This window comes from Somniosus microcephalus, chromosome 3, assembly GCF_052327205.1.
Source record: "Somniosus microcephalus isolate GS21.2 chromosome 3, FLI_Smic_1.0, whole genome shotgun sequence".
Lineage (NCBI taxonomy): Eukaryota > Metazoa > Chordata > Chondrichthyes > Squaliformes > Somniosidae > Somniosus > Somniosus microcephalus.
In genome coordinates this window covers 116,307,114-116,325,666 of record NC_140989.1, presented here as the reverse complement: position 1 = coordinate 116,325,666, position 18,553 = coordinate 116,307,114, and the positions used below count along the sequence as shown (strand labels likewise).

The 18,553-nt window shown below is 45.3% G+C and overlaps 1 protein-coding gene across 4 annotated transcripts in view; it reads right to left on the bottom strand.

The window, feature by feature from the left end:
• The window catches only part of snx9b (sorting nexin 9b), a 194,742-nt gene that overhangs the window by 23,308 nt on the left and 152,881 nt on the right, over positions 1-18,553 (bottom strand). For all 4 annotated transcript variants that reach the window (XM_085981515.1, XM_085981517.1, XM_085981516.1 and 1 more), the window contains 3 exons: positions 11,309-11,386; positions 4,434-4,510; positions 3,818-3,907 (listed from right to left, as the gene is read on the bottom strand). In XM_085981515.1, coding sequence (XP_085837641.1) covers positions 3,818-3,907; positions 4,434-4,510; positions 11,309-11,386 — 245 coding nt within the window. The remainder of the gene's footprint in view (positions 1-3,817; positions 3,908-4,433; positions 4,511-11,308; positions 11,387-18,553) is intronic.

Genomic DNA, 18,553 nt, shown 5'->3' with positions numbered 1-18,553 from the left:
TGTTGATTCCTCATCCAACTTCACGTTCCAATATCCATTTCTGGCATCTAGTTTTGAGAAAACCTTGGCTCCTGCCAGTGATGGCGTAATCTCCTCTAGTGCTGGGGTGGGATAGTGGTCCCTCTTTATCACCTGGTTTAGATCTTTGGGGTCCAAACATATTCTGAGACGCCCGTTTGGCTTTTCTCGTACCACAGTTGAGTTTACCCAGTCCGTGGGTTCAGTGACCTTTACGATCACTCCCTTTTCTTCCATCTCCTTTAGCTCTCTTTCAAGCTTTGTCTTCAGCTCGATGGGTACTTTTCGTGGAGCATGGATAACGGGCTTTACCTCTGGATCGATGGTGATGTGGTATTGGAAATCGCCGAAACATCCCACTGTATCATCGAAACATTCCGGGTACATGTCTATCAAGTCTTTTTTACTCTTGATTTGTGGGCGGTTCTCCAGTGGGGTGTTGCTGTCTATCTTCAGTGGCGTTTCCGTCAGCTCATGATGCACTGAGATCAATCTCAACTTCTCGCAGCTGTTTAATCCCAGGATCGCTGGCCCCTCAGTGTCGGTGACATAGAACATGCAGTTGATGTTCTTTCTTTTATGTGTCCCTTTGATAAAGGTTATTCCGAGTTGTTTAATCTCACTCCCCCCGTATGCTGTCAGCATGACATTACTTGCCTTTAAACAACCATTTTTCGGGTAGCCATCTTCTCTCAGGTTTTCGGGAAAGATCTGCTGGTACAGTCTCAATGGGAGAATGTTGCTCTGAGCCCGTGTCCAGCTTCAACTTTAAGTTGATGGTTGTGGGCTGACCTTTGACCTTTTTTTTGATTTGGATGATGGTGTGCAATTCTCTCCTCGGAGTATTTTCCGCTCTGGACATCTCGTGAAGCTGTATCTTTATGGTTTCGATGTTTAGTGCATTGTCGTGATCATCATCATCATCCTGCTCATCCATGGCATGGATATTGTGTTTCTTTCTCTGGTTCTGCTGTCCGCCTTTGTTTTTGATGTATGTTCCTTCTTTCTTCGTTCTACACCTCTTTTCCCAGTGGTTTAGTTTGCCACATGCATTGCAGCTTGTTCCATATGCTGGACATTTCCTCTTGTCTGTGTAATCGTGCGGTCTTCCACAATTTCTGCACGTTTCCCCCATTGTCATGTGCATGTCTTTGTGTGTTGTACTTTTCTCACTGCATCCACTCTGTTGTCCGTCTCAGAAGCCGTCCGCATGTCAGCCGTTTGAGAAATCAACGTTTTCATTTGCTGCTTCATGGCTTCATGAGCTCTTGCAGTATCTATAGCCTCTGTTATTCCGAGCTTTTCTTTTCCTATCAGGGCTTTTTGTACCTCTACATGCGCTGACCCCCATATTAGCTGGTCCACAAGCCTTTCCTCCATTTCCTTAAATTTACACTTGCTGGCTTCATTTCTCAGCCTTGTCAGGAAATTGTCAGCTGTTTCACCAGGTTCCTGTCTTAAACTCTGGAATTTGTATCTGTGTAGATGGTTGCTGAATTTATCAAAAATTGTCACAGGGTTTTCCTTTTCCTCTTCAGTCAAACTCCAGCTATTATACAAATCTAGACCTTTTTCTTCTGTCCACAACAGAATGTAACTAAGCTTTTCCTCGTTGGTAGTGCCCTTCAGGAAGCTTTTGAATGTAAGCTCACATTTCTGTTTGAACTTGCGGAATGCTTCTACGATATCGTCAGCTTCCCAGTTCATGAGGAGTTGCATCTGCACAGTCAGTGCAGTCATTTTAGTTTCCCGTACGATTCACTCTCAATCACCTCATAAAATCACTTTGTCTTATTCGTAGTTCGTATAGCACAATTTTGTACTCACTTATACCGCTGCCATCACGTTGTGTCTCGTGTTCTTTTACTATAAATAAGACACTTTTAGCTCATTTTAGTTACTGCTTTTACTAGCTGTATTTCTGCTTTGTTTCTGTGCTGCCGCATGGTGCGGAGTGATACAAGATGTCCGACGCTGCACTGTGCACTGCCCGTGCAGTGTGCCACATAGCAATATAACTACACCATACCAAAGTAGTTCCATACCAAAGTAGTTCCATTTAATGATGTGATACTATAACAATGTAACACCCTCCCTCCTGCACCATTTCTCCAGACACCAAGATAACCTGTCTTATTTTACTGTTCCTCTACTCACTAGCACATGGCACTGGGAGTAATCCAGCGATTACTATCTTTGAAGTCCTGCTCTTTAACTTCCTCCCTAACTCCTGAAACTCTGTCTGAAATACCTCAACCCTTTACCTACCAATGTCATTGGTTCCAATATGGACTTCCAGCTGTTCCTCTTACCTCTGTAAAATGTTCTGCACCCGTTCAGTGATGCCCTTTAACATGGCACCAGGGAGGCAACACACCATGCGAAACTCACGTTGGAAGTTGCAGAAATGCCTGTCTATCCCCTTGACTATCAAATCCCCTATGACCACTACATTTCTACACTTTGCTATGCCCCCCCACTCCAGAGACTTGAGCATAAAAATCTAGGCTAACACTGTCGGAGGTGCCGTCTTTCGGATGAGACGTTAAACCAAGGCCCCATCTGACCTCTCAGGATCCCATAGCGCTATTGCAAAGAGGAGCAGGGAAGTTCTGCCCGGTGTCCTTGCCAATATTTATCCCTCAACCGACATTACTAATACAGATTATCTGGTCATTATCACATTGCTGTTTGTGGGACCTTGTTGTGTACAAATTGGCTGCCACGTTTCCTACATTACAACAGTGACTACACTTCAAAAAGTACTTAATTGGCTGTAATGTGCTTTAGGGACATCCTGAGGTTGTGAAAGGCGCTATATAAATCCAGTTCTTTATTTCTTTTGCTGGCTATCTGAAAGAGCTCTCCATTTAGTCCCATTCCCTTTCCCCACAATATTTAAATTTATGCCCGCTAGTTACCGACTCATCGACCAAATAGGTTTTCTCTCCTTGCCTTTACCAAAATCGCTCATAATTTTTAAAACATCTTGATCAGATTTCCTCAACCTTCTCTGTTCTAGTGATTAGAGTTCCAAGTTTTTCTAGTCTCTCCTCATAACGAACACCCTCAACCCCGATATAATTTTAGTAAATCGCTTTTGAACCCTTTGCATCCTTCCTAAATGAGGGCACCCAAAACTGAACACAATATTCTAACTGTGGCCTAATCAGTGATTTGTACCCGTTTCCCATTACATCTTTGTTATTGTGCTCTGTGGCCCTATTTAAAAATAACCTAGGGTCTCATACAATTTTTAAAAAATGACTTGTCCTCCCATTTATCAAGACCAATGAGTTTGAAACCATAAGTGTCTCTTTTCTACTCTAAATTATGCATGCAGTCATGAAGTCATTAAAATTTAGTCTATGCAAATGAATGGATCCATGATCTGTTCAGATGCTAGTTTGTACTATAAATAAACTTGTGTAGGAGAAAGAGTGGTAGGGTGGGTAAGCACATTATTCTTTTATCTTTGAAACCTGGGCTCAAATCCAGCCCAGAATGACTGGATGAAGGTTTGCTCCGTTTGCTGGCTGTCCTGTACGTCTCTGGTCCCCCTTCACCAGCTGAGTGGTCCTTTGTAAATTAGCTTGCACAGTGGCAACTCACAGGTTATAAATCAGCAGTTGTACAGTTTTCTAATCTTTTACACAATCATTTTCAATTAATCTAAGTTTTGCTTTAGATTAATTTTGTCTCACCTTTATCGATTTTTATTGCCATCTGACCAGCGACAAAAAAAGCTGCAATGGAACATTTTGATTTCACATTAAAAATACCTGTAAGTTTTTTTTACCTTGTGTACACCAATGATATCAGGGAAACATCCTAGTAATCCTTTGTATTCCTGGTTGGTTTCCATCAGATAATGCAGATCTTTTTTGGGCTGTTAAAAACAAATTTATATGAAATTTCTACATAATTGTACTATGTCGCAAAATCAGCTTTTGCACTCAGATTTCACCATTTCAAGTTCTGATAACTCCAGTGTAATACAGACTGATATTGCACCACATTTTTTTTGCCAAAATCAACTCTTTTCATTTATTTTCTTCTCTTCCCCAATCTTTCTGTGCCACGCACCACCCATGGTGTAAGAGCAGCCAGAGATCAATTATTCCTGCTGTCTTCTCAATGAGACAGCACCTTGCTCCAAAGCAGCATTACCAGTATATCAGTAGCGCAGCATGTACAGAAACTGCAAGTCTGAACCAATATGCTACCATTCATTCTTTGATGCAGTATGCATAGCTCCAATATACTTAACCACCATACTAATGATTTAAATAATAATTCACATTTAAAAAGCTACTGTTGAGTTATAATATCACAGTATAAAGTCATTATTATAAATGTTACACAGCTATTTTACATTTCCAATGCAGCTATCCAAATTAAAAACATCTTAGCACCTGTTCTGCGAAGAGGTTAGCAATTTCTTCATACGTCTTTCCTGCTTCAGTTAATGGATCTGTCAAAATGGATTCACCTGAAACACAAATCAATGAATGGGAGTCCTTTGGCCAATTGTACTGCAAACGTTATGAAAGAAATTCTCTGCAAAAAGACAACTCCCAAATGACAAAAGTTTCTGCTCGATTGCACTGTTTTTTTGGTGCAATTTCCCCGATATCGGCATAACTGGCACAAAAGATTGCGAAATTTTAAGCGCAAAGTGCATTCAGTGTAAATCAAGTTTCTGCGATATTTTGCACTAGTTTTAAAAATATCATGCTAGAAGCCAGCCTCGCCCACAAAACTGGCCATACCCCCCAGGATGAATTAATCACCATCGAGAATTTCCGCTAATTGCGCTCGTTTGCAGGCCTTCGAGGAGGCTCCAAAAATTAAGCTGGAACTTTTGGGCGCACGGACACTAATAGGTACATTCTGAAAGGTTTTCAATGATTTTTAAAAAAATTTACTAAGGAACTGACTACTGTACCCCAATCTAACTAAAAGTATACAAAACTATTTTCTAGTCATTTAAAATCGAGTTACTCACAGGTGGTGGATTGACACTGTGATTTAAAATGTTTATTTTGTGATAAACCCATTTTCAGCTGTATTAATCAAACTTTACCAAGTTACCACTCTTAAATATATCAAGGAATTTTTTTTAAAAAGCAAAATGAAAAAAAAAAATCACATTTTAAAACGCTGCCTGATTACGCTGGTTCATAGCAGTCTTTGTATTTAGCAATATGCAAATGAGTTTGAGCGGAAACTGGGGGGGGGGTGGGGGAAACACTTTTCAAAACTGTCTTAATTCGTGCCGGAATCAGTGATTGCTCCCAAAGTGGAAACTCTACCCCAAAATGTTTAATTTCAGAAAGGCCATTCAAATCCTGCCAAGAACGAAAATTTACCTAGACACAAAGCACACATTAATTCTCACAAAGTATTCACTAATTATTAAGATATTCAGCGTTCCTCAAACTATTGCTCTCGCCACATCCAGAGATCCGCGCTCTTCACCATGCCTCGCCACATGAACACTCCTGACCTCTCTCTTCAGCAGCACCGATGCACTCTATCTCAAAGCTGTCCTGGTCCACAGTTCCATTTCATCCTTCGACTCATCCGACGCTTCACCAAAAAACTTTTTTCTTCCTTTCAGATGTCAAGGATCGCAAGCTTCATCAACTCTTGGATACCAACACCCCTCCAGAACCTTCTTTCCCTTCTCTTTCCTCTGACCCCATCCTTTCTTCCAATCTCACCCCCTGCCGTGTTTTCACTATCCCCTCTGACCCTCCCCTCTCTGACCCCGAACGATCAGTCCTCAGCAAAGGCCTGTGCTTCATCCCCTTATGCCCCCATCTCAATGAATTTCGAGCTTGGCATGATGCTGAGCTCTTTTTCCATCGCCTTCGTCTCCATGCCGACTTCTTTGGCCAGGAGTCTTCCCCCCCACATGGCTGACCTTTTCTCCTGCTTTCAGAATTCTCGTTCTACCTTGACCCCTCCCTCTGACCTCTTACCCTCTCTAGATCTTTTCATTGCTAACTGCTGGCGTGACATCGGCCATCTCAATTTCTCTGCTCCCATCACTCACTCCAACTTCCCTCCCTCTGAACTTGCAGCACTCTGTTCTCTCCGATCCAATGCTAACATTGTCATTAAACCTGCTGACAAGGGTGGTGATGTTGTTGTTTGGCGAACCGACCTCTACCGTGCGAAGGCTGAATGCCAACTCTCTGACACCTCCTCCTACCTCCCCCTCGACCACGACCCCACTAGCAAACATCAAGCCATTGTTTCCAAGACAGTCTCTGTCCTCATCTCCTCTGGAGACCTTCCCTCCAAGGCTGTCAACCTCATACTCCCCCAACCCCGCACAGCCCGCTTCTACCTCCTTCCCAAGATCCACAAACAGGACTGCCCTGGTAGACCCATCGTTTCAGCCTGTTCTTGCCCCACGTAACTGATTTCTTCCTATCTCGACTATTTTGCCTCCCCTTGTTGAGTCTTTTCCCACCTACATTCGTGACTCTTCCGACGCCCTCTGCCACTTTAACAGTTTCCGGTTTCCTGGCCCCAACCGTCTCCTTTTCACTACTGACGTCCAATCCCTCTACACCTCCATCCCCCACCAGGATGGCCTGAGGGCGCTCCGCTTCTTCCTTGAACAGAGGCCCAACCAGTCCCCATCCACCACCACCCTTCCCTGCCTGGCTGAACTTGTTCTCACATTGAACAACTTCTCCTTTGATTCCTCACTTCCTCCAAATTAAAGATGCTGCTATGGGAACCCGCATGGGCCCTAGCTATGCCTGCCTTTTCGTGGGATATGTGGAACATTTTGTTCCAGTCCTACGACAAGGCCTTGGACAACGTGGACCCCTTTCCATAGCTCAGGAGCCTACGGTCAACAAGGGCAGACGTCGATGAAGAAGTCCAACACTGCCTTCAGTGTGCCAGTGCAGTCTTCGGTCGCCTGAGGAAGACAGTGTTTGAAGACCAGGACCTCAAACCCGGTACTAAGCCCTGCTCTATGGCTCAGAGACATGGACCATGGACAGCAGGCACCTCAAAGCACTGGAGAGGTACCACCAACGCTGCCTCCGCAAGATCCTGCAAATCCATTGGCAGGATAGGCGCACCGACGTCAGTGTTCGTGCTCAGGCCAACATCCCCAGCTACGAAGCTTTGACCATGCTCGATCAGCTCCGTTGGACGGGTCACATCGTCTGCATGCCCGATACGAGACTCCCAAAACAAGTGCTCTACTCCGAGCTCCGACACGGCAAGAGAGCCCCAGGTGGGCAGAGAAAAAGCTTCAAGGACACCCTCAAAGCTTCCTTGAAAAAGTGTAACATCCCCACCGACACCTGGGAATCCCTGGCCCAAGACCACACAAAGCGGAGAAGCATCCGGGAAGGCGCCGAACACCGAGTCTCTTCGCCGAGAGCAAGTGGAAGCCAAGCGCAAACAGCGCGCGTTAACCCAAGCACCCCACCCACCCGCCCCTTCAACCACCGTCTGCCCCACCTGTGACAGAGACTGTAGGTCCCGCATTGGACTCATCAGTCACCCGAGAACTCATTTTTAATGCGGAAGCAAGTCATCTTCGGTTCCAAGGGACTGCCAAAGATGATGACTCAGGCCCCCTCCCTCACCTCTTTTTCCGGTACATTGATGACTGTATTGGTGCCGTTTCCTGCTCTCACCCTGAACTACTAAATTTAACTCATGTTGCTTCCAATTTCCACCCTTCCCTCACCTTCACATGGTCCATCTCCAACCCTTCCCTTCCTCAACTTCTCGGTCTTCATTTCTGGGGATAGGTTTATCGACAAATATCCACTATAAGCCCACTGACTCCCACAGCTACCTGGACTACACTTGCTCCCACCCCGCTTCCTGCAAGGACTCTATTCCATTCTCCCAGTTTCTCCATCTCCGCCGCATCTGATGATGCCACCTTCCATACTAGTGCTTCCGTTATGTCTTTCTTTTTCATTAACCGAGGATTCACCACCACCATGGCTGACATGGCCCTTGACCGTGTCCGTTCCATTTCCCGCACTTCTGCTCTCGCCCCTTCCCCTCCCTCCCAGAACCACGATAGGGCTCCCCTTGTCCTCACCCTTCACCCCACCAGCCTCCACATTCAACGGATCATCCTCCGCCATTTCCAACACCTCCAGCGTGATCCCACCACCAAACACATCTTCCCCCCCATCCCCCACCTTTCAGCATTCTGAAGGGACGGCTCCCTTCACGACACCCTGGTCCACTCCTCAATCACCCCTAACAGCCCTTCTCCTTCCCTCGGCACCTTCCCGTGCAAGTGCAGGAGATGCAACACCTGCCCTTTTACCTCCTCCCTTCCCAGAGCCCCAAACACTCCTTCCAGGTGAAACAGCATTTTACTTGTACTTCTTGCAATTTAGTATACTGTATTCGCTGTTCCAGATGCGGTCTCTACATTGGGGAGACCAAGCGTAGATTGGGTGACTGTTTTGCGGAACACCTCCGTTCAGTCTGTAAGCGTGACCCCGAGCTTCCGGTTGCCGGTCACTTTAATTCGCCGCTCCACTCCTACTCTGATCTTTCCGTCCTCGGCCTCTTGCACTGTTCCAACGAAGCTCAACGTAAGCTCGAGGAACAGCACCTCATCTTTCGATTAGGCACTTTACAGCCTTCTGAACTCCACATCAGTTCAACAATTTCAGACTATAACCTCAGCCCCTATATATTTTTCTTTTTTTCTCTCACATGGCAGCTGTTGATGATTCTGCCACTGCCATTTAACACCTCAACTTGTCATCTTTTGTTTCTCAACTTGTCCCATTACCATCTCCTTTTGCCTTGCACCATCATTCCTTTTGTCTTTTAATCTCTCCTGCCTTCCAGCCTATTGCAGATATTCCCTTTGTTCTTTTCTCCCCTCCTCCCTTTCCCTGCCCCACACTTGCTTAAAAATCTGTTACTTCTCTAACTTTTTCCAGTTCTGACGAAAGGTCATCGACCTGAAACGTTAATTCTGGTTTCTCTCTCCACGATGCTGCCTGACCTGCTGAGTATTTCCAGCATTTTTTGTTGTTATTTCATTAATTCTCTTAGTAAGGTTAAGAAATTCTTGAATGAAATATAGCATTATAAGAGGCTTCAAATTTAGGTTCTGAAATGTTAAGACAGAATATTTTCTGTGGATACTCATTCAATAAAAATTATAGTTCTATAATATTAAGTTTTTTAATATGGCAATATCATTCACAAACTGCACTAAAAAATACTAGCCTTGGCACCATCTGCAAAGGAAAAGAAAAAGGACGCAAAATTGAATTTAAAAATCTGAGAATTCCAGAGTGGATATATTTGTTTAAAGCTTGACAGATGCACTGGAGCGATTGCAACCCAATAATTACAAAACAGTAATGACTCTTGTGGCAGTTATTGCTCCTGTGGCTGTAATTGCAGAGTCAAAGCGATGGTTTGCAACTGTTTGAGCTCCTTCTTGAAATTTATGTAATCTCCTGAACCCTACAATAAGATTACAGATATCCGCTATTCTCCAGAGATAAATGGGTCTTTTTCAGGATGGCAGGCTGTGACTAGTGGGGTGCTGCAAGGATCCGTGCTTGGGCCCCAGCTATTCACAATCTGTATCAATGATTTGGGTGAGGGGACTAAATGTAACATTTCCAAATTTGCTGATGATACAAAGCTAGGTGTGTCAGTTGTGAAGAGGATGTGAAAAGGCTTCAAGGGGATCTTGACAGGCTCAGTGAGTGGGTGAGAAAAAGGCAGATGGAATATAATGTGGATAGTTATCCACTTTGGTAGAAAAAACAGAAAGGCAGAGTATTTCCTAAATGATGAAAGATTGGGGAATGCAGATGCTCAAAGGGACCTGGGTGTCCTTGTACATGAGTCACTGAAAGTGAATGTGCAGGTGCAGCAAGCCATTAGGAAGGCAAATGGTATGCTGGCCTTCATTACAAGAGGATTTGAGAACAGGAGTAAATAAGTCTTACTCCAATTATATAGGGCCTTGGTGAGACCACACCTGGAGTACTGTGTACAATTTTGGTCTCCTTACCTAAGGAAGGATATACTTGCCATAGAGGGAGTGCAACGAAGGTTCACGAGATTGATTCCTGGTATGGTGGGACTGTCGTAAGAGAAGAGATTGAGTAAACTAGGCCTGTATTCTCTTGAATTCAGAAGAATGAGAGGGGATCTCATTGAAGCATACAAAATGATTACAGGGCTTGATAGGATGGCTGCTGGGAGAATGTTTCCCTTGGCTAGGGAGTCTAGAACCAGGGGCCACAGCCTCAAGATAAAGGGTAGGCCATTCAGGACTGAGATGAGAAGAAATTTCTTCACACAGAGGGTGGTGAATCTTTGGAATTCTCTACCCCAGAGGGCTGTGGAGGTTCAGTCAGTGGGTATATTCAAAACAGAAGTCGATAGATTTCTGACTAGTAAAGGCATCAAGGGATATGGCGATAGGGTCGGTGAATGGAGTTGTGACAGAAGATCAGCCATGATCTCATTGAATGGTGGAGCGGGCTCAAAGGGCCGAATGGCCTACTCCTGCTCCTATTTCTTATGCTTGGCTACCCAAATATTGCTTAGATTATGAATTCTTTTTTAAAGGGTTTTTTTCCTTCAAAATCTCACTTTTCAGTTTTAAGAACCACCAACCAGATAGGGTGCCTACAAAACAATTACAGCAATTTTTGTATGTATGTTAATGATGTCACACCAGATTCATTATTAGAATGCACCTGTCAGTTATATATATATGCTTGTATGAGACATAACAGAAGCATATTTTATGTACATTTAGGGAAGTGTCACACAAAAAGCAATCTGCTGCTAAATCAGAGATGGTTTGAATATCAAGGAAGTTAAAGCCTACGTAGACATAGGATATGAGCCTATAGCAATATCATACAGCCCTTCACTAGCTCCAGTCCAATTATAATTCATACTCTTTACCAGTTACAGAGAACCATTGCTGGAGGCCTGGGGATAGGTTATGTGCTGACCATTTCAGTCAAGTAATGCTGCATAAAGTTGTATGAACCAAATATGGCTGCAAGGAGGGACAGGCAGAAATAAGAGAAAAAGGGTTTTCAAAGCCTCTTATTAAAGGCTGAACAAAAATGATGCCATTAGTAAATGCATTCATAGTTCAATAATTTTAAAAGTGGTTAGTTTTACTTCATATTAGATTACCATCATCTTCAGTTGGATCTCTAAAGACTGCAGCTAGCAAATGTGCATGTAAAATACCCTGAAACATTAATTAACAATAACACGCTACCTTCGTAACCACTGGTTGTGAAGACCTGTGAAAGGTTCTGCAGAGCTTTTCCGATCTTCTGATACTCCTTAGGCAGCGCTTTAAGAGAACATAGAATACAGTCAGCACAAAACATCTTCATTCCTGTAACTTAAAAGCAGTCAATACGAACTGCACAGAAGAGTGTCTCCAGCTCCTCTGGAACATAGGAACAGGAGTAGGCCAGTCAGTCCCTCGAGCCTGTTCTGCCATTTAGTTAGGTCATGGCTGATCTGTATCTTAACTGTATCTACCCGCCTTGGTTCCGTAACCTTGAATACCCTCGCCTAACAAAAATCTATCAAACTCAGCATTGAAATTTTAAAATGACCTATAGCCTCAACAGTTTTTTGGGGAAGAGAGTTCCAGATTCCACTATCCTTTGTGTGAAGAATTGCTTTCTGCCATCACCCCTGAATGGTCTACCCCTAATTTTAAGGTTATACCCCTTGTTCTGGACTCCTCCACCAGAGGAAATAGTTTCTCTCTGTTAAGTCTGTGTGTTATAGTGAGAATTACTACACAGACCACAAGAGTAAATTCAACAGGTCTTTACTGGTTGAAGGTCGGACTATACTGAATACAGTATTATTACACTGTGCTTATATACCGGTGTGGTCACCACCGGTATTACGTATACAGCAGCCAAAGAAAGTAGTACCTTTCTTAAGGTGGACCAGGCTTAAGTTCTCTTAAGGTGGAACAGGTTACATACACCACAATCCTCCCTTTTTAGCTTAACAGTCATATCCCCAAATAAACATAACATATATACATATATAACTTCAGGTATAACAGTTCAAAGGTTCAGTCTCTCAGGAGGCTTTCTGATTCGGCTTGGATAACGCCTTTCAGTGGTCTCTGATTGTTGTTGTTGAGGTGCCTCCTCTAGTTGGTTGCCAATGTATTGGGTGTCATCATCATCAAATACATTCTCGGCCGAGGTAGATGCTTCAGGTTCATGAACGTCTTCCACAGCTGTCTCTGTCACAACCATGGGTTCGACCCTTGCTCTCGACTCTACCAGTTGATCCGCATGACGCCTTATCACATTATGACCAATATCTACGGTGTACATCAGAGGTCCTTGTCTGGCCCAGATTGTTCCGGACTGCCATTTGTCGTTTCCATAGCCCCTTGCCATCACTGGTTGTCCTACGTCGAAAGTTCGAGTGGTCTTGCTGTTAATATGCCGAAACTGTTTGTTTTCCACTTCCCTCCGCACATTTGGTTTTAACAAGTCCAACTTGGACCGCAACCTCATGTTATAAAACATCATAGCAGGACTTTGGTTAGTCACGGCATGATCGGCGTTTCTATATGACATCAGGAACTTATCGACCTTGTGTTGCAGCGGAATCTGATCTTCATTCATGGCCTTAATAGCCTTTTTGAATGTCTGGACAAATCTTTCAGCCAACCCGTTTGTCGCCGGATGATATGGGGCAGAGGTATAATGTTTAACTCCATTCTTCTTTAAGAATTGTTGGAATTCTTCCGATACAAACTGTGGTCCGTTGTCCGAACAGATCTGTTCTGGCAATCCGTTCCTTGCGAATATTGTTCTTAACACCGCAATTGTCTTTTCTGAAGTAGTGGTATTCATCTTGATGACTTCTGGCCATTTGGAATGTGCGTCCACCGCGATTAGGAACATGGGCCTAGAAATTCAGTCGCGTTTGCGCCCACTTATTGGCTATAAAGTGGTTTGCGCCGGAAGTTTTTTAGCGCCCGAAATTGAGTTGGTCCCTAACATCGGCGTTAGCCGGTAGCGCTGCGCCGGCACCGATGACGTCATCGGTGTGCGCAGCGCCCCGGTTCCAATGGTAATCCGTCCCGATGGCCAAATTCAGTTGCGGCCGCCTCGCCCGTCGCGGCCGCAAACAGCGTTTGCAAAACGGTGCCTTACAGCTCCGAGAGGCCGGCGCATAAAGGTGGAGGGGCGGCCGGCCGCTTTCCCGGCGACCGCCTGGCCGCACCTCCCTCCCCGGACTCCTGCACCACCCCCCCCCGCGGCATTGGTGTGTGACTCCCGCGAGCCCGGCACTTCTCCGTGGTGCCAGGCTCATTTGACGGGGGAATCCAGCGGCGATCTCACGGCTGCAGGCAGCTCCTCCTTAAGAGGAGGAGGCCTGCAGTACCCCAGCCTGCCGCACCGCATCGGTTGCCGCAGCGGCAGCTGGGCACCGGAAACTGACATTCTTCGCCCCAAACGAGGCGGCCAAACCCTCCAATAGCGCCCGCCTCCGTCTTGGGGCCGCGCTACTGAATTTCAGGCGGGCGCTAGGGGAATCCGGCCCAGCGCTAAATTTCGGGCACTAAAGACCTGGCGCGGCGATACCGAATTTTTAGCCCATGGAGTCCATGAATGGACCAGCAAAGTCAATGTGTACGCGTTGCCATGGGGCTGAAGGCCATTCCCATGGGTGTAGCGGTGCTATCGGAGGTGCATTTTGCACTTTTTGACACCCAGCGCAGCTTTTCGTTAACTCCTCAATCTGTTGGTCAATACCCGGCCACCATACGTAAGTCCTAGCAAGACTTTTCATTTTAACTCCCCCCAGATGACCTTCATGTAGTTCTTTTAAAACTCTTTCCCTTAACTTGGGAGGAATAATCACTCTTGTCCCGTACATCAAAGTACCATGGCAGACGGACAGCTGGTCTCGCCTTGCTGAGAATGCCGGTAACAGAGGATCACCCCGTGTTGGCCATCCTTTCACTGTCACCTCGTAGACTCTGGACAGCGTCGGGTCGTTCCTGGTTTCTCTTTCAATACTTGCGTTGGTGACAGGTAAACACTCGATAATGGTCGAATGAAATAACTCAACAGGGTCAACTTCCGTCGTGTCTTCATCTTCAGGTAGTGGCAGGCGCGACAGGCCATCAGCATTGCCATGCTGTTTCGTACCTTTGAATTCTATCTGATATTGATGTGCCCCTAAGAAAAGAGACCATCTCTGGAGACGCTGTGCTGTCATCACCGAAACACCCTTCTTAGGGTTAAAAATGGACACCAACGGTTGATGGTCCGTCAGAAGTGTGAATTTTTGGCCCTGTAGGTAATGATTAAACTTCTTCACTCCCCATACAAGGCTAAGGGCCTCCCTATCGATCTGCGCATAGTTGCGCTCAGCAGAGGTCAATGATCTGGATGCAAACGCGACTGGCCTTTCCGTGCCATTTGGCAATTTATGAGAGTACTGCCCCAATACCATATGGAGAAGCATCACAAGCCAACCGAATAGGCAGTGTCGGGTTGAAGTGAGCCAACACTTCCTCTGAGGTGATCAATTCTTTGCTTTTGCGAAATGCCTTCTTACAGTTTTTGCCCCAGTCCCATGGTACCCCTTTCTGTAAAAGAGCGTTCAACGGATGCAGCACCGTGGATAGATTTGGCAGAAATTTATGGTAGTAGTTAATTAATCCTAGAAACGACCTCAACTGAGAGACATTCTCCGGAGCGGGAGCCTTTACAACTGCCGCTATCTTGTCAGGAGACTTATGAAGCCCCTCCCGGTCAATGACATGACCACAGTACGAGATCCGCTTCTGGAAGAACTCACATTTCTGCCGATTTACCCTAAGTCCATACTCTCAGTCTGTTGAGCACCAGTTCCAAGTTAGCGAGATGCTGTTCATCACCATCACCTGTGATCAGAATGTCGTCCAGGTAACATTGTGTGCCTGGAATTCCCTGTAATACCTGCTCCATGGCCCTCTGCCAAATTGCTGGAGCCGATGCCACACCAAAAACCAGCCTATTGTACCGGTACAACCCTCGATGCGTGTTGATCGTGAGGTATTGGCGTGACTCTTCTTCAACCTCCATCTGCAAGTACGCCTGCGCCAGGTCTATCTTGGTGAAGTGTTTCCCGCCAGACAGTGAAGCGAAAATATCCTCAATCCGTGGAAGCGGATACTGCACCGTGTGAAGCACCGGATCAACGGTGATCTTGAAATCTCCACAGATGCGAACCTTCCCTGGATCTCCTGGCTTATTGTTCGCAGGACGTTTCATAACGGGAACAATGGGCATAGCCCACTCACTCCAATCTACTTTAGACAGTACCCCTGAACGTTCTAGTGCTTCCAGCTCCGCTTCAACCGCAGGTCGTATTGCATAGGGTACCGGTCTGGCTTTAAAAAATTTTGGTTGTGCATGTTCATCAATCTTGATGTTTGCCGTAATTCCTCTCAGTGTTCCCAGTCCCGGCTGGAACACCTCTTTAGCCTCATCCAATATTCTGGACAATCGTTTAGGTTTGACAGCTGTTTCCCCGGAATCTACCGTTAGTGCTTTCAAGGAGTGCCAGTCCATATTCATTTTCCTAATCCACTCCCGTCCTAGTAGTGGTGGACCTCCTTCAGGTAGCACATATAAGTCCATTACTTGGCTTCCTTCGCCCTTGTGGACCACTTCTACCTCTATTTTTCCGATGGGGTACACTCTTTGCCCAGTGTACGTTTTCAATATAATCTCCGTATCCTGTAAGGGAATATGTTGGAATAACCTTCTGTAATCTTTCTTATTCATGACCGTCAATGCCGATCCAGTGTCCAATTCCATTTTTACTTGGACTCCTGCTATCTTAAGAGTGACCCAAATTGTCTGGAGGTCTGTATCCTTACCAACGTTGTGTATTCTTAAGCTATCCAGTTCATTACTGCTAGCGTCTGAATCTGACTTCTGTTCAGTCAAACTGTTCTTTGTCACCTTGTGTACCTTTGCATATTTTCCTTGCGGTGACTTTTTATTGCTGGTCTTCTTTCCTGACCGGCATACTTTAGCTATGTGGCCAAACCTGCCACACGTTCTGCATTCTTGGTTTTTAAACCAACACTGGTTCTGATCGTGCGTTGTCTTTCCACAACGATAACATTTGACAGAACTCAAACCCAATTTGTTTGTACCGAGTTCCGGTGGCCGTAGCTGCATTACTGCCGTGCCTCTCGCTGCGGCCTCGTGTGCTGCTGCCATAGTGACCGCCTTCTCGAGAGACAGCTCATTCTCCTCGAGCAGTCGCCTTTGTGTATCCTGTTTAAATAAACCACACACAAATCTCTCTCGAAGTGCCTCTGTCAGTCCCGTTCCAAACTGACAATATTTTGCTAGCTTACGTAATTCCATCAAATATTCAGCATTGCTTTCATTTTGCCGCTGTCTTCTATCGTAAAATTTAAATCGTTCCGCTAGCATCAGCGGCGTGGGGCTAAGATGATTTTTTAGGACAGTAACAATCTGTTCGAACGTCTTATCCGCCAGTTCATCTGGTGATAACAGGTGTTTCAATTGCCCGTATGTCTTCGCACCCATTAAGTTTAGTAATGTTAGTGCTTTATCTGTCTCAGGAATTTTATTTGCCTTACAATAGTTTTGTATGCGTTCTACATACATAGCCCAGTCTTCTATATCACTGTCGAAGGCATTAATGTTCCCATGTTTAGGCATCGTAGCAATTTATCGTATTTTTAATGTTATCTAAGATGGCGGCTTCCCGCTCTTGCCGTCGTCCTCCGCCCACAAAATGGCGGTTTTCCCGCGCTTGGCGGTCTTCACCCGTCCCCTGACTCTGTCTCCGCTTCACCGCGGCTCTCGCGCCTTCAGTTTCCCCAGACGCTGCGCCTTTAGCCCGAATGCGGCCCTTATCTCCGGTCGCGATCGATGTCCCGCGCTGCGCCTCTCGCTCGAAAGCGGCCCGGCCCTTATCTCTGGTCGCGATCGACCTCACCGCCCTTATTCCTCCGTCTTCCCAGCCCCGTCTGTACAGCCAACGCGGTTGACTTTCTGTCGCGTCGCTGCCCGGCTTACCCACCACGAGGTAGTAGAAGAAGCTGACAGTCGCTGATGGAGGCTTCGAGGTCAGGATGTCTTCTGTACTCCGGTTGCTCGATGCCTGCTGCTCGACGTGTCTTCCCGTAGGTGATGAGGGTGGAAACCTCTCTTCGACGTCCTGTCTGTGGACGAAGTCGCTGTGGAAATTACTGCAGCAGGGTAAGAATCGGACTCGTCGCCACTGTTAAGTCTGTGTGTTATAGTGAGAATTACTACACAGACCACAAGAGTAAATTCAACAGGTCTTTACTGGTTGGAGGTCGGACTATACTGAATACAATATTATTACACTGTGTGGTCACCACCGGTATTACGTATACAGCAGCCAAAGAAAGTAGTACCTTTCTTAAGGTGGACCAGGCTTAAGTTCTCTTAAGGTGGAACAGGTTACATACACCACACTCTCTATCTACCCTATCAACACCACCTTTGATCATCTTAAACACCTCAATTAGATCACCCTGTAATCTTCTATACTCGAGGGACTACAAGCTTAATCTATGCAACCTTTCCTCATAATTTAACCTTTTAGTCCTGGTATAATTCTGGTGAATCTGTGCTGCTCCCCCTCCAAGCCCAATATATTGAGGTGCAGTGCCCAGAACAGAACACAGTACTCCAGGTGGGGTCTAACCAGAGCTCTATGCAGCTGTAACATAACTTCCACCCCTTTGTATTCCAGCCCTCTTAAAACAAAGGCCAACATTCCATTAGCCTTTTAATTATTTTTTGTACCTGTCCACTAGCTTCGAGTGATTTCTGTATTTGGACCCCAACATCTCTCTGCTCCTCCACAGTTCCTAGCTTCTTGCAATTTAGAAAATACTCTGATCTATCTTTCTTAGATAGTAGCATCGCTATTGAAGGATGAATTTGGGTCACATACACAAACTTACATTTTTATCTGTGCATTTATGACACATCAGCATATTACAACCAATACAGACAAAATATTAAAGAGATAACTTTATTGTATTTTCAAGATCCTATCTGTGTGGTTTTGGTTTATGTTTCAATTACAAAGAGGAAGTGAGATTTAAGAGGAAGTGAGATTTAAGAGGAAGTGAGATTTGTTCAAATGCATTTGGTGCAAGGTACAGTAGCAACTACTTGATATCAAAAGTTAGTATAATGCTTACAAAAAGACTTTAAAAAATAAAATCTACGCCTAGCAATATCATCACAGCAATTCATTTATCCTCAGGAGTTTTAGCAAACCCTGCCCATTATTTAATATATTTTTTTAAATTAAAATAGGTGGATGGCTCAGGAAAGTACTTTCTGCATTGTTTCCAAGGCTGGGCAGCCAATCACTGCTCCCAACACTCTCCACTGCTCTGTAGAAAATAATGAGCCACAGGGATGGCAGTTGAGACTGAGCTTTACAGCAT